The sequence below is a fragment of the Tilletiaria anomala genome (assembly GCF_000711695.1).
Source record: "Tilletiaria anomala UBC 951 chromosome Unknown K437scaffold_12, whole genome shotgun sequence".
In the NCBI taxonomy this organism is placed as follows: domain Eukaryota; kingdom Fungi; phylum Basidiomycota; class Exobasidiomycetes; order Georgefischeriales; family Tilletiariaceae; genus Tilletiaria; species Tilletiaria anomala.
This window is the reverse complement of record NW_013547010.1, coordinates 158,093-175,521: the sequence shown is the minus strand read 5'-3', so window position 1 is coordinate 175,521 and position 17,429 is coordinate 158,093. Positions and strand designations below refer to the sequence as shown.

At 56.1% G+C, this 17,429-nt stretch overlaps 7 protein-coding genes across 7 annotated transcripts; 5 read left to right on the top strand and 2 right to left on the bottom strand.

Annotated features, from left to right (window-relative positions):
- The first annotated feature begins 26 nt into the window (after positions 1 to 26).
- On the top strand, positions 27 to 1,376 carry K437DRAFT_254455 (uncharacterized protein). Its single transcript, XM_013389657.1, has one exon. The coding sequence runs from the start codon at positions 283 to 285 to the stop codon at positions 1,291 to 1,293; it is 1,011 nt and encodes a 336-aa protein (XP_013245111.1). The 5' UTR covers positions 27 to 282; the 3' UTR covers positions 1,294 to 1,376.
- Positions 1,377 to 1,559: 183 nt separating this feature from the next.
- K437DRAFT_272646 (uncharacterized protein) lies at positions 1,560 to 5,949 on the top strand. The gene is made up of 2 exons (XM_013389656.1): positions 1,560 to 1,817; positions 1,898 to 5,949. Exons 1-2 carry the CDS (start codon positions 1,671 to 1,673, stop codon positions 5,891 to 5,893), a joined length of 4,143 nt encoding a protein of 1,380 aa, XP_013245110.1. The 5' UTR covers positions 1,560 to 1,670; the 3' UTR covers positions 5,894 to 5,949.
- K437DRAFT_254453 (uncharacterized protein) lies at positions 5,910 to 9,270 on the bottom strand. Its single transcript, XM_013389655.1, has 9 exons — positions 8,852 to 9,270; positions 8,449 to 8,749; positions 8,057 to 8,373; positions 7,282 to 7,977; positions 7,091 to 7,211; positions 6,757 to 7,012; positions 6,526 to 6,687; positions 6,239 to 6,453; positions 5,910 to 6,157 (listed from the first exon to the last, which is right to left on the bottom strand). The coding sequence occupies exons 1-9, from the start codon at positions 8,868 to 8,870 to the stop codon at positions 5,932 to 5,934; spliced, it is 2,313 nt and encodes a 770-aa protein (XP_013245109.1). The 5' UTR covers positions 8,871 to 9,270; the 3' UTR covers positions 5,910 to 5,931.
- A 669-nt stretch (positions 9,271 to 9,939) lies between these two features.
- Positions 9,940 to 10,598, top strand: K437DRAFT_25806 (uncharacterized protein). Its single transcript, XM_013389604.1, has one exon. It carries the CDS (start codon positions 10,041 to 10,043, stop codon positions 10,383 to 10,385), a length of 345 nt encoding a protein of 114 aa, XP_013245058.1. The 5' UTR covers positions 9,940 to 10,040; the 3' UTR covers positions 10,386 to 10,598.
- Positions 10,599 to 10,966: 368 nt separating this feature from the next.
- Positions 10,967 to 12,793, top strand: K437DRAFT_220902 (uncharacterized protein; the record flags this gene model as incomplete). Its single annotated transcript, XM_013389654.1, has 7 exons — positions 10,967 to 11,064; positions 11,235 to 11,356; positions 11,489 to 11,569; positions 11,666 to 11,815; positions 11,964 to 12,257; positions 12,324 to 12,364; positions 12,440 to 12,793. The coding sequence occupies 7 exons, from the start codon at positions 10,967 to 10,969 to the stop codon at positions 12,791 to 12,793; spliced, it is 1,140 nt and encodes a 379-aa protein (XP_013245108.1).
- A 636-nt stretch (positions 12,794 to 13,429) lies between these two features.
- On the bottom strand, positions 13,430 to 16,446 carry K437DRAFT_25654 (uncharacterized protein). Its single transcript, XM_013389603.1, has 3 exons — positions 15,540 to 16,446; positions 13,732 to 15,458; positions 13,430 to 13,628 (listed from the first exon to the last, which is right to left on the bottom strand). The coding sequence occupies exons 1-3, from the start codon at positions 16,191 to 16,193 to the stop codon at positions 13,502 to 13,504; spliced, it is 2,508 nt and encodes an 835-aa protein (XP_013245057.1). The 5' UTR covers positions 16,194 to 16,446; the 3' UTR covers positions 13,430 to 13,501.
- Positions 16,447 to 17,417, top strand: K437DRAFT_25653 (uncharacterized protein). The gene has a single exon (XM_013389602.1). The coding sequence runs from the start codon at positions 16,700 to 16,702 to the stop codon at positions 17,270 to 17,272; it is 573 nt and encodes a 190-aa protein (XP_013245056.1). The 5' UTR covers positions 16,447 to 16,699; the 3' UTR covers positions 17,273 to 17,417.
- The last annotated feature ends 12 nt before the right edge of the window (positions 17,418 to 17,429 follow it).

The following is a 17,429-nucleotide window of genomic DNA, read 5'->3' as shown; positions in this document are numbered from 1 at the left end:
TTACCTAATCATCTAGCATGCATGAGGATGCACCTGTCCACTTGCACCACAATCAAATGGGTATTGAGCGCGCTTCACGGCGCATAGGTGACGACGGCAGCTGTGCATGCAGCATGCTTGGCTGCTAGCCTTGCTCCATTCACCGTTGCTCCCTCCCATGGGCCGAGCCATCCCTCATGCGGGCTTTATGGACGAGGTCTGTATATTCTGTCTGATATCATCGTAAACTCTGCTCTGGCAAGGCAATCAGCCTATTGCAGAGTTTCTATCACACTCGCAAGCATGGCTTTCTTGCTGAACGCAGCCTTGTCGATGACCGCATCAGCCTACCGAGCCGGCACAAGTCTCTTTGGTACGCACACCGCGGCCACCGACACACACCTCAGTATCCTCCATTCACCTCTTCTCGTTCTCTATCGAGGCTCAGAGACATACGTCTCCGTCACTGTGCTCGAATTCGAGAAGGGCGGGGCTGGCAAACAACGTCGCGATGGCGGGGTCCAAGTCTCGCTTATCCGACGGGGATGGCGTGCGGGTATCTTCGGCTGGGCGATCGCCAAGTACTTGGGAGCAAAGACGGTCAAAGGAATTGATGTGACACCTGCGACGGAGCACGGAAGGCCCAACAGTAAATCTGCGCTCGAAGGAGGCGAGAGCAGCGGCAGTCGTGCGCGTACAGCATTCCCAGCAAAACAGCTCGAGTCGTACGAGAAAGAGACTAGGCAATTTGTCCAAGATCAGGCTAAAACTACGCATGAATTACTGTGCGATGGAGTTTCTTCCATTTCTCAGAGAAATGTTGTACCCGTCGCGACGCACATCGTTCGCATCCCAGCCCGTGCGAACGACGGCTATTTCCGGATCGCCTTTTGCTACTCAGATGGCAGTGTCTCTGTGTCTCCCGACTTCCGCATATTCTCTTTCTCTTTGTCTTCCGCCTGCCCTCGCGGTGCTGCTCTTCTGCCGCCGACTATCGCTCCGGAGCTCATCCTACGGGCGCTCAGCACGGCGCTGCATGCCTTCCTGCTTGGCCTCTTTCCAATCGCTGCAATCCTAGAGAAGATCTTGCCGCGCGCTTGGACACGCCGCTTCATGCGATGGGCATACAATCGCATCGGTGGAGATGAGAGGAAGGACAAGTTGCTTGAAAAGTATGAGATGAAGGAAAGGCTGGGCAAGGCCACGGAGTCTTTCTACGAGACAGTCCCCTTCGCTTCGGCTGGCGTTCGCACATCTCACGATCTAGCCAAGGACCAGGAGTATGGCATCGGCGGCGTGACGTACTGGAGATGAACAGGAGGGCATCAGGCGAATGCACATCTTTCTGTAAAAAAATACTATATAGTGAGCTATGCAAATTGGGAGCATATCGCAGCTAAATGTTCAACGTCAGACCGAACAAGGCTATGAAAGGTGTTCGGTGTGGAAATTGAAAAGGGGTGGAAACTCGTTGAGCTGGTTCGCTTCCGTATTCGGCAGCGACTCATGCAGTAGTACCTCATCGAACTCATCTCTGGTGTCACATCACAAGAGCTGGAATCCTGGTCTGAGATCCGAGGACCGAATGAATGATACATCAAGGTACAGCACCGGAGTGGCCCTGATCACGACAGGCATTGTGGGGGAACACAAGTAATCCAGGGACTGGCAGAAGCGATGTATTGCAGCTGATGTTCGCCAAGCGCGGGTTCCTAAATGCGCCAGCGGGGTCTGCCGCACAAGGCTCGTCGGCACCAAGCCCGTCAGCGACTCCATTCGCAGCTTCATCGACGAGTGCGACCACCCAGCATCAAGGCGACAAGGACGCATTCCACAGTGTGATTCTTGAACTTTGCTCTACTTAAGATTTGTGCTTGCAAGTGTCGCTAACGCAACTGGGTTGTTTTTGATTCCGTAGCTCAAGCCAGCATGCGTAAAGGTTCTCAATCTTTCCAAGCAACCTGCTTCGCTCGAGCTCGCGAAAGCACTGCATGATCTACGCCTCAAGCTCCAAGGCGCTATCTCTCACCGATGTGCTTACCCACAGACTGGGCCTTTGTCGCCTTCCTTGATCAACTACATATTCTACCCGCTCGCAGAGCTTCTTCGCTATTCATTGACCGCAAGTTCTCAGCCAAACCCTGCTTCTGGGTCCTCGTCGAAGCGATCCGACCCTAGCGATGCAGCGCAAGAACACTTATTTGGCTGTCTCGAGCTTCTCTGCAATTACTGGTGGCACAGCTGGGCGGAAGAGCCGGCTACTAAAGCATGGCCCATCTTCGAGCAACTGCTGCTGTTAGGCACACTCACCCTGTCCCGAGCCGCATCATCATGGCTACCTCCCCCTCCAGGTGCCAAGGGGAAAGCAGCTTCCAAAAAGCCCAGCGAAGAGACACTTGGCGCAATATGCCGCTTTCTGCTGGCGATACTCAAGCCCCGCAGCAAGTTATTGACAACGACAAGAGCAAAAGAAGAAACTCCTTCCAGCGCACAACTTTCGGGTGAGGATTGGGAGTGGGACGGGGAGTCTGAGCTTCCAAGCCTCGAAACATTCGACCCAGAGGAAAAGGTTGTCGAAAAGAGAAACCACACGATGAAAGAGGAACACTCAGCCATGGCCGACCTTGTCAAGCTGCAACTTCCTCATCAGGTTTATCCCACTCGTAACCACCGTGACTCTGTCATGAAAGACGTAAAGTGCAAGAACGCGCTCGCACAGGTGATTGGGATGACTGGAGAGCTAGCATGTGACACCTCAGCAGGTCTTAATCTCCGTGCGTCAGCTGTGAATCTCCTCCGAACGGTTGCGCTCACATGGATGGCAGGCGCAACGGTGGTGGAAGTGGGGGACGATGTCATTGTCCGATCGATGCTATCGGATGAGCTCATTGGCTCTGATTTTTCGATCTATCGGCACATCGTGGGCAAGGAAAAGTCTCGCTCCATGTGCGCAGATCTGGCGCCGGTGCTGCCTGGCCTTGTCTCGACTCTCAATCGCCTTCTTCTAGGCAAGCCGCCATCCTCGGCCCGAGAGCAGACGTCCACAGGATCGGAACAAGCGCGGAAAGGCCACTTGCCGGGACTGATCGCGTCTGCGACACTTGACGCTCTCCGACAAATATTGTGTATCTCGATCAACGACATCGCACTCACAGACAACCTCAAGGACCTGGCCGGGAACAGGGAAGGAGAAGTCGCTCCTTCTGGTGGTGGCAAGGTAAGGCTGAAAGGCATGCGCCAGACCATCGCAAACGTGCAACTAGTGCTCGACTCGCTTGGCCTCTTTACCGAGCACGACAGCGTGGCCGTACAACAGTCTGTGGCGGCAATGTCGTGCCTACTGATGCACGAGTGCTACAAGTCACTCTCTGTAAAGGCCCAGTCCATCACTGAGGACCATGCCGGGTTGCAGAATGACGAGTTCCACACCCCACAAGTGCTCATCCGATGGCTGCTCGACCTTGCGGACACATCGCGTGCCCACGCAGTATCTTCTTCTGCTAAACATGCCATCTCTCGACTGCTGAGAGCTCATCAGGCGCAAATTAGAAGCCTGACCTTTACCTTTCAGGCAGAGCTCGCGGCCGGACTGGAGCAGCTCACCACCAAAGTCCGTCAACAGCACGATAATGCTGTCAGTCTCTTATCAAGACGCATAGCTACGATCATGGACTTAGCCCCACTAGCAGCCAGTGAAAGCCGACAATACGCAAACGAGCTCGCACTGCTGCTCTGCTCGCGGGAAAGCATTTCGACGTGGATCTCTCGTCTGATCAGCGGCTTCCAGCTCGATCTGTCCCAGACCATTCGCGAAGAGCAAACTCAAGATGCAAGACACTCTCTTGCGAAGATTGCGGGCCTGGATGAGCGCGCATCCAAAGGCTTTACCGCTATGCTCGCATCCATCGGAGCATGTCTGGCGGAGATGAGCTTGCGGTTGGATCTGAAGCAAGAGGCTTACAGTCCAGAGCCCTTGATCATGGAGCTTCTGCGAGAGGTCGATCGATTCTACACGCTCAAGTCAACGGACGCGCTAGCACGTTCGCTCTCAGCCTTGCTCATCGTAGAGAGAACTCTGGCAGGAGTAGAGATGGTGCTCAATCATGAGCGTGTCGCAAAACTTCGATCTCCACAGCGCAAGCGCGCCCAAAAGCTAGTTTCAAAGCTGTCTAAAGAAGCTACGCTGCTTGTCACTCAACTTTTCAACGCCAAAGATGAAGAAGAAGAGATCGCGGATGATACTCCGATCAATGTTGCCCAAGCTCCTCCATCGGACCAATCTTTGCAATCGCTGCGAGATCAATTGCCGACTGAGACACCCCTTCGATCCCACGAAAAAGGCATGGCTCAGCTTTCATCGAACCTCGCAAAAGCAAGCATTGAAGAGTACGCTTCTGAATCACCTTTGGATCTAGCATTCGCATTGGCGGCAACCATCGACTCTGGCACGATTAAAGACGTGGCCAGGACACCACCAGAGCAGTTAGGGGAAATGTCGCGTTGGTTTCAGATCCTCCTCAACAACGTAATTGGACATCTCAGCGCTATGCATGGTCCACGCTTTCAAGGCGCGATGATGCATGTTCTGTATCCAGTTGTGCGAGGCCTAGCAGCATCAGACGACGACTTACGACAGTCCTCACTCGTCGCCATTGCACGCATGAGTCGTGCGCTTGACCACGCAGATGTGAAAGAGTTCATCTGGGAGAACGCAGACTACATTATGGGGCAAGCTGTGCATGCGCTGCGATCCGGTATCCCGCGCAGTACCGCAGAAGCAGAGTCAAAGAGTGAGATGCTCGCCTCTCAGGCCGGCCCACTTGTAATGGTACAGGTGATGCGTCTCCTGGGCTCCGAAGCAGTCGTTCTCCTGCACGATGCTGTGGATGAGCTTCTGGACGCACTCGACAGGTTCCACGGGTACGCGCAATACACATCTAGCTTGCTCTCCGTTCTCACAGGCGTCGTACAAGTGGTCATTTCGGAGTCTGCAACAATTCCCAAAGAGCATTCAGTCAAGCCTAGGCCAAGGCCGACAGATTCTCAGCAGCTCGAGCTGCTGCGTCGCCTCCTGAAAGGCTCGCCGAATGACGCTGCAGGCGCAGACCCGGAGCCAGTAGGGGAGCCAGCAAAGCCTGACGGTGCCACGAAGGAGGATGAGAAGGAGGCGCGCCTGGCCCAGGTAGTGTCAGAGGTGATGGAGCGAGCTATACCATTTTTGTCCCATCCTTCGGCGTATCTACGCGTTCAGGCACTGCAGCTACTCTCGCAGGGAAGTCTGGCTTTAGCCAGTCGCGGTAATTTCGAAAGGCTCATGCCGGTCGTCAATCGCGCGTTTCCCCTGGTTTTAGCCAGGATCGGCGGCCGTCAAAGTCGCCTGCACGTTGATGACGAGGATCTCGCAGTACAAGTTCAAGGGCTTTCGCTTCTGCAGACATGGTCCAGGACGACACCAGACTTCCTCACCAGAAGGTTCAATGACGAGGCATGGCCCCGTATCAAAACCCTACTCGACAGTCTTCTGCAGTCGCAAGCCAAAGCCACACCAATAGCCGAGAAGGGGGCACTTATCAAGGCCGAGCATGACGAGCGTGGCAGGCGCCGAACGCTTTTGCTTGCGCTTATCTCTCTGCTGCATGGCCTCGTTTCCGGCGCGGCTCATCGGTTTTCACCTACGGCGATCTGGGAACTCTGTAGTCATCCCGTGCTGCTTACTGCGCTCCCCATATCTGTCGCAGAGGAGGTGCGCAGCCCAGTAATCTCGCTCTTCAGGGAGCTGTCCAAGCAGAATTCTGGTGCAGTTTGGGCGAGCCTCAATGTTGCAAATGGGCGACTGTCCGAAGGAATATGCCGGCCTCATGATGTGGTGATCACTGAGGAATTGCCTTTTTTGCATGTACTTTCACCAAACTAGCTGCATCTGGTTTCTGATGTGGAGAGCAAATGTATTGACTATGCACACATGTTTCGTAGGCTTTGAAGTCTTGAGTGCGCAGGTAAAGCATCCAGCTGTATCGACTCCCTGAAACTCCCATTTGCCAAGATTTTCGATGCGGACAATTGCAGTTCGGATATGTCGGCTGTCAGCCTGGAATTCCCCGTCAGCACATCTGGCGAAGAGAGCTGCTCCAGCTGTTCCACGAAGAAATTAAGCGTGGCTTCCACAATTCGTTTCAGCCTGCAGATGCCGTTCGCGAGGAGTTTCAGTCGCTTGCGTTAGCGTGCGCGGAATCCGTACGCAATCAAAGCCAGCACCTACCAATCCTCCTTCACGTCGCCGATCTGGTATTTGGGAAGGATCGAATCGCGCAAAAGCGCCATGCGATCACTCAAGTCGGCCATGTATGGGCTGACGCTTTTGAAGTGCTTCGTCTCTGTGGTGTACTGCATCCGCGAAATTGGAAGCTGGAGCTGGGTCTGAACGCTCTCGAAAAGCGGGGTGAAGAATTGTTCCTGAACAGCCTGTTCGAATTTCTGAATCATGGTAACCGTGGTGAGTCTCGCGGAAAATCCAGATATTGAGCATTGCCACTATCAATGACTCACGGAGAAATTACTTTGGAGAAAAGACCGAAGCGCGGGAGAAGACGAGTGTTTGCGCTCTAGCAGGGTGGTCACAATCGCATAGGCAGCGCTGGCCAAATCTGCATTTCTCAGGTGACCAGAGAAACTCTGGCCTGCTGCCAGGTTGAGTGGGGGCGAGACGCGCTGAAAGGGAAACAACTTCAGGGTGAGAGATGACCCCCAGGTCCGGGGCTAAACGACCTAAGAACTCACCAGACGCAGCAGTTGATCAAAGTAATCCTGCGCTGCATTCTCGGCGCACCTAACAAGTGCAGGAAGAAGCAGCGGATCCTTGACCTGCTCGAGTTCCTTGCAGAGCAACTTCGCAAAATGAGCACCTTCCATCTGGCCGGGAACGTTCCTCGAGGAAAAAGAGGTAGATGCCGCGTCGTCCAGACGAGATGCAACGCGAGCGACGTAGCCGCGCGAAAGGGCCGAGAGCTTCGTCATCAACATTAATGATTCAGGCCTATAATGCGTCGGAGAGGAAGGATGGAGAAGGTAAGTCCGTCTGCGTAAAAGTAGCGCGAGCAGAATGAGGACGCACGTTTGTCTTTCAAAGGTATACACTGTGTCGGTGTACAGGGTAATCTGATCAAAGAAGTCTAGGAAGATCTGCAGTAGCTGCAAGAAGCCTTGCTCTAAATTGTTCTTGAAAGGAGCGGAAGCTGAAAGGCAAAGAGACCATCTCTCAGCAGGTGATGCAATGAGCTTTCAGCGACAAAGTAAGGGACTAACCCTGCATCGCAGCGCCGCTTTCGCGCTCGAAAGACTCCGCCAGCGTGCGCCAGAACAGCAGGCTTGGCTTGTCCTCTAGCACGGCCATTGCGTCCTCCAGCAGCGTCTTGCCGTTGTCGGCGCCGGCGCCGCGCGCTTCACCATGCTCATCCTGCTGGTCCACACCGCTCGTATCCGCAGGGCTAGTCGAGGTCTTGAGCCTGAGCACCTTCTCGAGCGTGTACACCTTCTTGCACACCGCGCTCATCTCATGTACCAGCAGCGTCTGCATGCGCCTCCACAGAAGCGCTGCGTACCTCGCATCCTGCTCTGCACGCGTGCCGGCAGCACCGGCGGTAGAACGAGGCGCGTACGAGCGTCCAACCGCTGCCGCCTTGCCGCTGGCAGCAGCAGCTTCTCGTGCGAGCGTGGCAACGTCGAAAGCGGCGCGTGTGCGCTCGCGAACGACGTCCGTCAGGTCCGCGAGCAGGTCCTGCACCAACTCTGGGAGACCGCCGAGATTGAGCGCAGTAGCTAGCGATGCGCTAAGCAACGGGATGGAAAGCTCTTTGAGCCCCTGAACGACGATGTCTTCCATGCGCTCGGTGATGAACTGCCGTGCCTCGATCACCCATGCTTGCCTTTGTTGCACGACATGTAGTCCTGTGATAGAGAGCTCTGCCGAGGTTGAATCTTGTGCCGGTACAAGGAGTCCTTCTGAAAGAGCCATGAGGGGCATATGGAAAGTCTATTCAGCACAGGAAAAAAAACCAGAGGATCAAGAGCCAAGTTTCACCGATTGCAGTTAGAATTACGGCTGCTTTGGGCAGCTGACTGGCGCTTTCGACCAAGTGGGCAGCTGCGTTGCCGTCCTCTGGCGTCTCCGCAAGGGCAGCCATTTTGCCTCCCTCCTCCCCTGGGCCGTCACAGTCCCTGCTAGCCTGCGCCTCACTGTAGCAGGGTACAGCTGACCTCAATTGTGTGTCGAGACGCCGACAGAGGACGACAAAGCGCACAGTGTTGCGAATCACGCCCGCTACTTGCTGCAGCTTTTCTGTGCGTGTTTGCAATCGGCCAAGGAGATGGTAATCGGATGTCACCTTTTGCTTCATTCTGTCGGCATTATCAGTGAGACCACCCAGCGTGAGCTCGTACCGTGCATGGAGCGGAAAGGGAGGCCAAGCTCACTCGCGAGTACTCTGTTGCAGACCAGCAATGGCTGAACACAGAACGGAAAGCTCCCCCTCGGTTTGGCACGCATGTTGCGCGCTAGCTACGAGCTCCGTCGCGCTGGCAGTGACTTCCTCCTTGATGAGACGCGCGCTATCATCGAGCGCGATGTTCAACTTGCTCAGCGCAAGCGTGACGCTGCTCTGCGCTTGCCCTTGGGATTGGCCCTGCGATGCTCCGTCGGCCGAGCGGCCTTCGATGATGGCATTTGCGTATGCCTGTGCGGAGAAGTCGGGCCGCAAGAAGACTTCGTTGACATCTGTCAGACGCAGAGGAAACCAAGCGGTCCAGGTCGCATCAGCTCCCAGAGCCTCTATTCAGGCACAGCACATTGTGGCTACGCCTCGATAGTCCGGCTCACCCTCCTGTGTGCCCCCCATGATACAAAGCAACCAGATGGCCAAAATGTGTGGGTATGGGACACGCGCTATGAGTGACGTAGCATGGGTTTCAAGTCGAGTTGCATTTCCGCCATTCAGCCCTCCATCAGACTCGTCCAGCGCCAGAACCCTCTCTCGCGCGCCGTCGTTGGCTCTCAGCCCTTCCTACAAGGAGCAACCTTCGAGTCCCGTCGTCGGCTTGGTGCTCCTCCGTATGAGAAAAGTGAAGCTATCCGTGTCGTGAAGGCATCTTTCATCGTTGCAAGTACTTGGACGAACGAACGTCAGATCTTGATTAGGTGGTCTGTTGCAGAAAAAAACGCCGAACAAGAGTGAAGTCACCGATGATGCCTTATATAATACTCATGCATTGATGTGACAGGCTGGGGGCTGAGAGATGGCGATGCGAGACCAACAAACACTTCCAACACTCAAAACGCGAGGTGTATGGAGAAGTGAGCTGAAGAGCACTGCAGCCTGACGACCTATACGGAAGCTGTCTTGAATGACGGCCATGGCGATGGCAGGCGGGCGGGCGACCGGACTAGCTAGAGAAGATGGTCAGACAATCGCGATCACAGACAGCGAGATGCCACGCAGGCGAGACTTTCCAAATCAAGCCAAAGTGTTCGTATAGTATGCAGAGCACGTGACGCATTACGCTGCACGCAATACTCCCCCAACGGCCATTTCTGTTCTTATCCGACTGCACTCCAACGACGTTGATCGACATCTACAGCACATGCTTTCACTCCAAAAAGGGCACACAACCTTGACTGAGTATCTCCTGGAAGCTGGTGGCTGCAAGCATAGCCTGTGTACAATCCTGGCACAGAGCCCACAGTCCACCCACCATCTTGAACCCTCGGCCATGCCGGCTACAGGCAGGGTGAACGCAGATGGCCTCAGAACATGCGGCATTTCGTCATCGTCGGATAGCCTTGTTCATCGCTATCGTGAGCCTTGACGCAGTTGGGCAGTGCCTCGCTTGATTTATTGGCTGTGCGCTGTGATCATTTGCGCCAGAGTCACCGCAGGCCCGCTCAACTAAGCTTGGCTGCAGGTGGTCGAGCTAGTGGATATGTCAATTTGATTTCCAACTGCTTCCACTTCAAGCGGATCTTCTCGTGCTCACACCTGAGATCTGAAAGGTGCATCTACACGTCTCGGATGACTGGCCTAATTATGCGGGCCTCGTCCGACGTGCTAAATTTCCTCTGCACATTGGCCTTAATCTCTCACTCTAACGCCCCTCCTGCCTGCCGCTTTTTTGCCGACTGCCACACGAGCACACCGTCATACCTGACTGAAATCAATTCAAAGAGGCTGTCGGCCCGAAGCGCAGCGCCTGCATGCTCCTCAGGACACCGAGATATACCCGAGGCCGCACACAGATACACAGTCAACATACCTACTTGGTCGCGAGTCGGCCAACCCGGTCAAAGTGCGAGCTGCTTTAAAGAGAGGTGCCTTCAAGTCCACGCAAATGCAGTTCCCAGCCAAACCTCTTCCTAACCTACATCCCTCGTAACCCTCATCACCAGCCATTACGACCTCTGACGATCTTACGAACTTTGAATGATCTGCTAACCGCAGGAAACAAGTTAGCCAAAACAACCGACCCTCCGCTCAAATTATCACACTTCCCCCCACATTGCTTACCAGGAACAACCGCTTTGACTGGTGCTCCGTAAACGAGCTCACCGGCTTCGGCACCTCTCCGGCAGCTCAGCTGGTCTGAGCTGGTGAGCTGGCTCAGGCAGTAATCGGCGCCCCCCATTCTTCCCCGTTTCCTTCTTCTAACCCGGCTCGCACCTTCTTACGACATTCCGGAACCCGACTCTCGACATCCGACCACTGTACTCGCCATTACACCTCATCCCGACAACCGCACTGTACAGACTTGCAGCTGCAAAAGCCCGCGATATCCACAACAGCCTTAGTTTTAAGCTGACGGAGAGGAGCAGCGCTCCCGATCGAACCTCCATTTCAAAAGTAACTCAATAATTAACCGTACCTGAGCGAGCCTCAAGTTTGAACCCATCACATCGCGAGCAAATCAAAGCTAAAAACGGAAAACGACATTGAAAGCAAAGATGGGCTGGTACGGTGAATTCGCTCCATTCTGCCGTGAGGTGCCTTCCCTGGCACTATGCAACATCTTCTTCAGGCGCTTGCTGCAAGAAGGCCATCTGTGAGTCCATAGCATCGCATGCTCACAATGAAGCAGTCAAGGCGTCCACTCATGAACACTTGGCTGTCTCTCCACCTTGTGTTGTTCCCTGCGCCCGCTCCATCTTGCAGCGACCTCCTCGGCTTGCCGCTACCGCAGAACCTGACAAGCACGCCAGGGTTCAACGTGAGCAATGCGGTTCTAGCCGTCAACAGCAGCGACATACAGTCTATCATCCAATCAGCAGGCGTAGGCGTCAACTCTACCTGCGCCATCCCAAGGATGGGGTTCCAAGGCAGCCATGGCAATTTCCGTGAGTTTGTATCCATTCCACTTGCTTGCCCGTTCCCCATTTTGCGGAACAGCAGCTCAGCAAAGTCGACGCACGATGTTCGAGGCTGACCATGCACCTCGTTATCGCTCGTGGCGCCCCGGATGGCATCAGCACTGGCTATCGTCGGCTCCCTCTGCTTCGTCTGGACGCTTTTCATGTGGCTGCGTATCCACCAACGCATCGCTGCGGTCGGTGAGTCCACAACTCTCCCTCCCCACATTCTGGAAACATGCGTACTTACGAATAGACTTGCCAACTTGGGCCCAATACAACCAACCCACCCCACAGGACGCTCGGAGATGATGATCTTTGTCGGCATATACGCGGTCACGCTCATCCCTGCCGTTTTCGCATCGGGGTCTTTCTTGGAGCAAGCTTCCCAGTCGCTCGTCTTGGCGTCTGCAATACAGGCTGGACTCTTGTCTGCCATGTATGGCGGTGAGCAGTGCCCCCTTTCTGTCGCATTCTAATTTTCGTCCTTGTTGCAGCCGCCTTTGCTGACACAGTGCTCCTGTTGCCTGCGCCTGCTCTGCTTCTACATTAATTGCATCGATCGCCGCTACTTTTGCACGTGACGCATGAAAAGTGCTGCTACAATGTGCGATCGTTGAGACGCAAATCGTCGAAGACGGTACAATCGGCTCGCTGCTGCCCACGTGGGTATTCTGTTTCATCAACTTCAGCTCGACGACCTTCACGCACCTTGACACGGCGTACGGCTGGACAAAGACGTTGGGCCACGGCGCACCGCTGCCGAACACGCTCAAGAACAATTCGATGTTCACGAGCGATTTTCTCATGCCAAGCATCACCGTCACCATCGTCAGCTTCCTCAAGGTGTACGTGTCCGTAGGCATTCTCGGAGAATGGAAGCCCCTGTGTGAGTTCTCTTCCTCACCTTGCCCTGCACGTTCCAGGCTCTTCTCACTGAGCCATGCTCCTGCAGCCTTCAATGTACTTGCCGGTCTCCTGTGGGGCAGCAGTCAGGTGAGCTTATTGATCTTCCTTCCCATCGCGTTCGCATGCTCAAGTTCAAATCGACTTTTTTGGTGACCGCTCTAGGTGGTCACTTTTGTCATCTCAGGTGCTATCTGCCGGGCGTCAGGTGCCAAGGTCGACGGTGCTTTCATCAGCATGCTCTTGCAGACCACAGGTCTCTGGGCCATGTTCCACGCATGGATCCTATCGACGGAGGAAACGTACGCTGAAGATGTCGACCTCTCCTACGAAAAGGAGGTTTACGTCAAAGACCAAGATGCAGATAGGCCAAGCATGGACAATATGGGCATGAGTGCGATGGTCGACAGGGGCAGCCCTGTTAAGCAGCTCTACGCCAAGGAGACCGACTGGGAGGACACGGCTACACTCACCTACCCGACGCTTTCGTATCAAGTGGGCAGACAAAGGACGTCGTAGTAGACGAGAGCTCAACTATTCCAGCTTGTTCTTGAGCCTTTCGAAAGTCTGGATCAAGTGAAACACAAGATCGACAGGAGTTCATTTTTCGAGCTCCGTGGCCTTGTGCTCCACCGCTTCCCGCACCCCAGACCACATGTACTTGCAGAAACGAACGCCACGACGCTCCCAGTAATGAACAGTTCAATGAAGCACAAACGACACGCGAGAGAGTGTGATTGACTATACTTTGAGTTGTTGCTGCTGCTTAGTTATTGTTACATTGAAGAGCGTACAAGTTCTTCTAGTCTTGGAGGAACAGGACCACAGCAAAAAGTGCGGAGAGGGTGTGAGAGGGGAAATGGTGGAGGGATAGCAAGAGAAAAGAAAATGGGTGAAAAATGCCAAGTGGCTGCGTCGAAACAAGAGAGAGGAACGGGTAGTACAGCTGTTGCTCCCGACCGGGTCGTGGAGTGGAGAACCCGCTGGCAGTCCGCCGACGATTTGGCAAAGCGGAGATTGGAGAGAGGTGTGTTGGTCTCGAGAAGTGGCGGTGAAGGGTCAACAAAGAAGTGGATAAAGTAGGTATGCGGGGCGTGGGTGCTCTTCGACGGCGAACGTCGTCTTTTCCGGCGCCCCAGGCGCTGAATCAGCGGATGCGCACCTGATTTCAGTGCGACCGGACCGGACTAGACTGGACTGAACCTTGACGTTGCGCTTCCTCATCATCTAGTGGCGCCTCCGATCTCGATGATCCCTATCCTTGGAAGAAGGGCCAAAGTCGACGGCGCGGGGCTGTGGTCCCACTGTCTGACTCGGGTGCTTGACCCTGAACTCGGCCAGAAGGCAGATATGGCTGTTAGAAAGAAGTGAAATATGTCGGGTCAGTCGGGCTGCAGTTTGTGCGCAACTCTCTGTGAGGGAAGCAAGAGCGGGTCTTCCGAGGGGGCACGACTCACTCTGAAGGGAAATGGGCGTTGGGGAAGCCGACGGCCTTGGAGAGGTATCCCTTGTCGACCTCGCCAAGCAAGCCGGTGACCGCAAGCGAGTTGGAGGTGTACCAGACGTAGTCGAGCACGCCGACGAAGGTGGGCGTGTAGTTTGTGAAAGGTAGCTCCCCGATGTTTGAGTAAGCCGACTTGAGGGCAAGAGTGTGCTTGAGGCCGTCGGTGGTGTAGCTTCCGTAAACGTGGTTGAGGAAGTCCTTGTGCTTGGGATCGAGCGCACCAGTGGAGAGGAACTGGTACACGCCGCTCTCGGGCTCCGAATTGTAGTCGCCGCAGACCAGCGTGGGAATGCGCGTACCATCACCGTACTTGGGTGCGGGCGGGTATCCATCTGCGACGTTGAGCTTGGCGGGGAACTGGGCAAAGCGCGCAGCGATCTTCTCCAGCTCCTCCATCATCATGGCGACCTGGACGAGCTTGACGTCTGAGAAAGCTGGGTCCCAGTGGATGTGCGTGTTGGCGACGATGAGGCGCGAGCCGCTGTCGCGGTTCTCGAGCAGCGCGACGGCACCGATGTGGTCCTTGGTCATGACGCGGTTGTACATGTCCTCGGAGCTGCGAAAGTCCTGGCGCTGTAGACACGTCTGGCTGTACTCGATCAGCTGCTTCTCGATCAGCTGGAACTTGGTCGCCTTGTAGAAGATGGCGCAGCCATCGACGCGGCGCTTCTCGGTGTCGGTCATGGTGCGGACGCGTGACTTGGGGTAGTACACGCCCTCGTACTCCTGCTCGGAGAGGTGCGGGGAAAAGTACTCTTCGTACTGCTCGACGTCGACCTCCTGCAGACAAACAATGTCCGCGCTGTAGCTCATGACCTCCTGCAGGATGAACTCCTTGCGGTACTCCCAGCTGAGCGCCCAGCTGGGCGTGTAGCCATACATCTGGGTCGTCGCAAGCTTCTCGCAGAGCACATTGTAGCACAGCACGTTGAACGACTCCTGTGGCGGCTCGCCTTTGTCGCCCGTCGCCGGCGGGAGGTCCGGCTCGATGGTAATCCACTCGCGCTCGGACGGCGGCAGTGGGACAGGACACGTGTCGCGCAGGAACGCGATAAGCGCCTGCGTTCCGTCGCGTTGGATGATCGAGCGCAGGTTCTCCGCGAGCGGGTTTCCCTCAATTCCGATCATATCGAGCTGGTGCAGAGTGCCGAGCTCGGCGGGGAGAGTGAGGATGTTGTTATCGAAAAGGTACAGCTCCTTGAGCCCGGTGAGCATGCCGAGCTCGGGTGGGAGCGAGCTGAGCTTGTTACCGGATGCGTCAAGCACGGTCAGGTTCTTCAGCTTGACAATGTCCGCCGAGAGCGACGTGATGGCGTTGTGGTTGATGAAGAGTGACGTGAGGAACGAGTAGCGGTACACCTCTACCGCCAACGTCTTGAGCCCGAGCCCGCCCATGTCGATCTTGGTCCACGATTGCGACTTGTCCGTCTCGACCGGCTTGGTCATGTTTCCTTTCGGCAGCGTCGACGTCGGTGTCGACGTCGGCGTGCTCTCCCCGTCCTTCTCCTCGCTCCCCGTCCCGTTGACCGGCTTCTTGCCCGTGTCGAGGTGCAGACCATTGGCGGCTATTTGCGGGATCTTATTTGGGTCCGTGATGGTGATGGCAGCGTTCGTTGCGCTCCTCGCTGCCAGCGCTGCTGCACGTGCGTGATGATGCGGCGAACTCGATTGCCGCGAGACCTGTAGAGGGATCAGCCGTGCTCAGCTTTGTGCCGCATCTTCTGCTTTGGCATCCCCCCACGCCCATGTTCTATCACTCACCTCCGCCTGCTTGATCTGCTGCTGCCAATGGGGCGACGCTGCGGCAGCCGCTGCGGCCGCAGCGGCCGCAGCGCTGCTCAGGCCGTTGCTATTGGCAGCGTGTGACTGCCCGGGTGAGTGTGCATGTGCATGCGCATGCAGCGGGATCGGGCTCGCTAGGTGCGAGATGCCATGCGGGCCATGTAGCGATGATGGGTGATGCGCGTTGCCGTATGTCGCGGGTGAGGCCGGCCCGCCGCCTGATGATGGTTGGCCGATGGAGCCAGGTAGAGAGGAGAGAGAGGGATTCTGTTGATGCCCTCCTCCTCCGCCGCCACCACCACCTCCTCCTCCTCCTCCGCCACCCGCTGACCCTGCGCCGGCATGGTGGTTGTGATGTCCTCGCGGCCCGCCCCAGCTTACAGCGCTCGAGGCGCCTGCCGACGCGCCGAAGCGTCCATAGCCTCCGGACCCGTTCACTTGGCCGCCGGCTCCGCCGGTTCCTCCCGCACCTGCGCTGCTTCCCGGCGGTGAGAAGATACTACCCAGCTGTCCGCCACCATTTCCGCCACCACTGCCGCCGCCTCCACCGCCATGCTGCTGCTGTTGTTGCTGGCTCAAGAGGTAGTACGCAGGCGGCGAGGGCGCGGGTGAGACCGATGGAGAAGGGAACATGGAAGAGTGCTTTGTGCCTGCTCGGGCCCCCGACTGCGATACGCCGGCGGCGCTTTCCTCGCAGTCGTCGACTTAAAGGACGAGGCGTCTCACTGTGGAGCGTGAGCGCGAAGGTCCAAGCTGGCTATGCGGGCGGATCGCGTGGTCCAGTGGTGCTGGCCGAGATGAAGGGGGGCGGCGACGACGGCAGATCGGCGGCTGCGCTGTATGTCGGTGATGGCTGTGTGCAGTTCGACAGGTGCTGGCCGATCTTTCATCGCTCCTCACGCGAGAATCAAAGAACGACGGCGGATGCTCGGGCGAGTGAACACCGAGATTCCGCAGGACAAGTTGAGAAGATGTGTATGTGGGTGTGGGTGTGTAACGACTGCCTGGGTCGTGCGCGTTGCGTGACAGAGAGAGGCTGATGCGGCAGCCTGGCGTGTCTGGAGCCGCGATGCACAAGGGCTGCGCGAGGATATGTGCTGTAGCGCGCTGTCGCTAAAGTCTGCCTCGTCTGTCCACTGATGAATGTCGTACCAAGGCAGCCGAGGATGGGATGGGATGGGATGAATGCATGGATGGGCGGGTGGGGTGTTGTTGGACGCCATTTGATTCACTGGTGCTCTCAGCTGAGCTTCGCTTTACTTCCCATTCGCTGTTGGGAACGATCCGCTGAGGACGACGCCTTCCGCGGCACTGCAGCAGTCTGCATCCGCAGACACTCGTTCCGCCAGACCGTTCCGCCCACCGGCGCCCTGAGCGCAAGCGGAGAGGACAGGGGGGGAGGGGGGGTGTCAAAGGGACCTCCATCGACGCAGACTACTGTTAACTTGCTTCTCAGGTCTCCACCTGAGAGCGGCTATGTCGAGCAGCAGCATCGAGCTGGGCCATCAGGCAACAGAAAGCTCGCTTCGCAGCAGGCACGTCAGTCGGCATTACACACGCGCTCCCCCTCGCGCGAGTCAGTGACCATGCCATCTACATCCATGTGCTTTGTTTCAGCGCTCATGGCGAGATCAGCAGCGTTCCTCGACGTGGACGCTTCGCACTTTGATGATGGAACAGGCTATGTCGCAGCGGTCATCGCTCAGGATTGAACTTTTGCAGTTTTGAGATACAAAGAGGATACATGTGCGCCATTCCTCCCCGCCGGCCAATCCGCATCCTGCCCCATCTAGCAAGAGAAAGCAGAGGCGCTCGCTTGTGCAGGACAAAGGCCAGCACGCAGGTAATCAGGGTACATCAATGTACATG